Source organism: Pteropus vampyrus, unplaced genomic scaffold (assembly GCF_000151845.1).
Source record: "Pteropus vampyrus isolate Shadow unplaced genomic scaffold, Pvam_2.0 Scaffold301, whole genome shotgun sequence".
NCBI lineage: Eukaryota > Metazoa > Chordata > Mammalia > Chiroptera > Pteropodidae > Pteropus > Pteropus vampyrus.
The window spans coordinates 669269-671436 of record NW_011889082.1 but is presented as its reverse complement, the minus strand read 5'-3'; the positions used below and the strand labels follow the sequence as shown (position 1 = coordinate 671436).

The 2168-nt window shown below is 36.4% G+C and overlaps 1 protein-coding gene across 1 annotated transcript in view; it reads left to right on the top strand.

Annotated features, from left to right (window-relative positions):
* RCL1 (RNA terminal phosphate cyclase like 1) overlaps positions 1 to 2168 on the top strand; it is a 51930-nt gene that overhangs the window by 25106 nt on the left and 24656 nt on the right. Inside the window, exon 5 of the mRNA XM_011376653.2 lies at positions 565 to 689. Coding sequence (XP_011374955.1) covers positions 565 to 689 — 125 coding nt within the window. The remainder of the gene's footprint in view (positions 1 to 564; positions 690 to 2168) is intronic.

Genomic DNA, 2168 nt, shown 5'->3' with positions numbered 1-2168 from the left:
ATACACAGATATTTAGCATTGTGTTATAGCTGCCTACAGTATTCAGTACTGTAACGTGCTATACAGTTTTGTAGCTTAGGATCAACAGGCTGTATGATATAGCTTAAGTGTGTAGTGAGCTATGCCATCTAGGTTTGTTTAAGTACACTCTATGATGTTTGAACAATGGCACAGTCACCTAATGATGCATTTCTCAGAACGCGACCCTGTCGTTAAGTGGGGCATGACTATAATGCAGAGTTTTGATAGATTAGTTAATTGAACAGGAAGAGAAAAGGGTTCCTGATGGTTAAGAAATGCGATTAGCTCATGAAATAGGCCAGTCCTTCATTCTAAGGACATGTTGGACTTCCATTTCTGACATACCACGAGGTGTCCTTGCTTATCACGTGCCCTCTTGAAGCTAATGTAATGTGCTGTTGATCTTGAAGGGATTGCCAAGCTGAATGTAAAAGAGCTATCTCTCTTCTAAGGAAGAGCCCGTTTATATAAACCTTATGGGTTGCGTGTCAGAGTCATCCACTCTTGCCTGTCCTTGTCTCTTCTTTCTTACTACCTATGCAGATTGTGCGACGAGGAATGCCTCCTGGAGGAGGAGGTGAAGTGTTTTTCTCATGTCCTGTAAGGAAAGTCCTGAAGCCCATTCACCTCATAGATCCAGGAAAAATCAAACGTATCAGAGGAATGGCGTATCCTTTGCATTTGGTTCATATTTCTTATTTTTTTCTCATCTCACTAAGATAAGAATGACTTATAACAACATTACTGCTCCCTAGGGTCATTTACATTTTAGACAGCAGTCATGGAAAAGTCTTAATAGTGAAATTATAATTGTTGGCTGAGATATGATGCTTTATTATCTGCCTCACCATGATTAGATTGATTCATTCATATTCTTTTTTAATTAACACTTAAATGGCTCCCTTGTATGTGATACTCTCCTGAGGGCTCTGGTTTGGGGGCCACCAGTACACTTGTAGTCCCTCCCTCAGAAGAGCTCATCGTCTGGTGAAGGAAACATATATAAACACACGGTTCTGATATAATATGTAAAATGATATGGACATATGTGTAATGGGCTGGGAGATCTGAGTAGAGAGTAACTAATTTTGTCTGGAGGATATAAGAGGGCTGGAATAATAATATCTACTGTTTATTAAGTGTTTACACTGCATCTATTTCATGGATAATTACTTAATATACTTTTATTTACTTTTCAACAACTTCATTAAGGTATGATTGATATCTAAAAAGCTGTATGTATTTAATGTATACAACTTGATCAATTTGGAGATGTTTATGCTTATGAAACACAATGCAGTACATATATCCATCACTTCCAAATGTTTCCTCTTGCCCTCTTTATTTAAAATTTGTTTGTTTGTTTTGGCCTAAACTTAACATAAGATCTTTTGGGAAGTTTTAAGTACAGTACACAATACAGTATCATTAACTATAGGCATTATATAGATATCTCAGTCTTATTCCTCTTGTATAACTGCAACTTTGTATCCTCTGACCAAGACCTCCCTGTTCTCTCCCCCATAGTCCCTGGCCACTATCGTTCTACTTTTTGCTTCTATGAGTTTAGTATTTCAGATTTCTTGTTTAAGTGCAATCATGTAGTATTTGTTCTTCTGTGTCTGGCTTATTTCACTTAGCACATTGTTTTCCGGGTTCATTCCTGTTGCCCTATTGTCATATATAACAGGATTTTCTTCTTTTTTTTTTTTATATGTAAATATCACATTTTCTTTATTCATCTGTCGATGGACATTTAGATTACTTCTATGTCTTGGCTAGTTGTGAATAATACTGAAATGAACATGGGAGTACATATTATCTCTTACAGATCCTGATTTCATTTCTTTGGATGTATACCCAGAAGTGGGATCACTGGATCATATGGTAATTTGAAAACCATGCTGAGGAGTTGTTCTTCATTTTAAATCAACAATTTACTGCTGTAGAGTAAATTTGCATATTGAGGACAACTTTGGTGACACTGTAAGAACTTTTGGCTGCTTTTGGCTCATTTAAATTTTGGAAGGTACAAATTAAAAAAAAAAAATCACCTAATGGCAACTACTTAGAGGCAAAAATGATAGAGAATTATTGTGTCCTAAAGAGAGATGATGAGGGTAGTGGCCAGACAGGGCTGTTAGTTT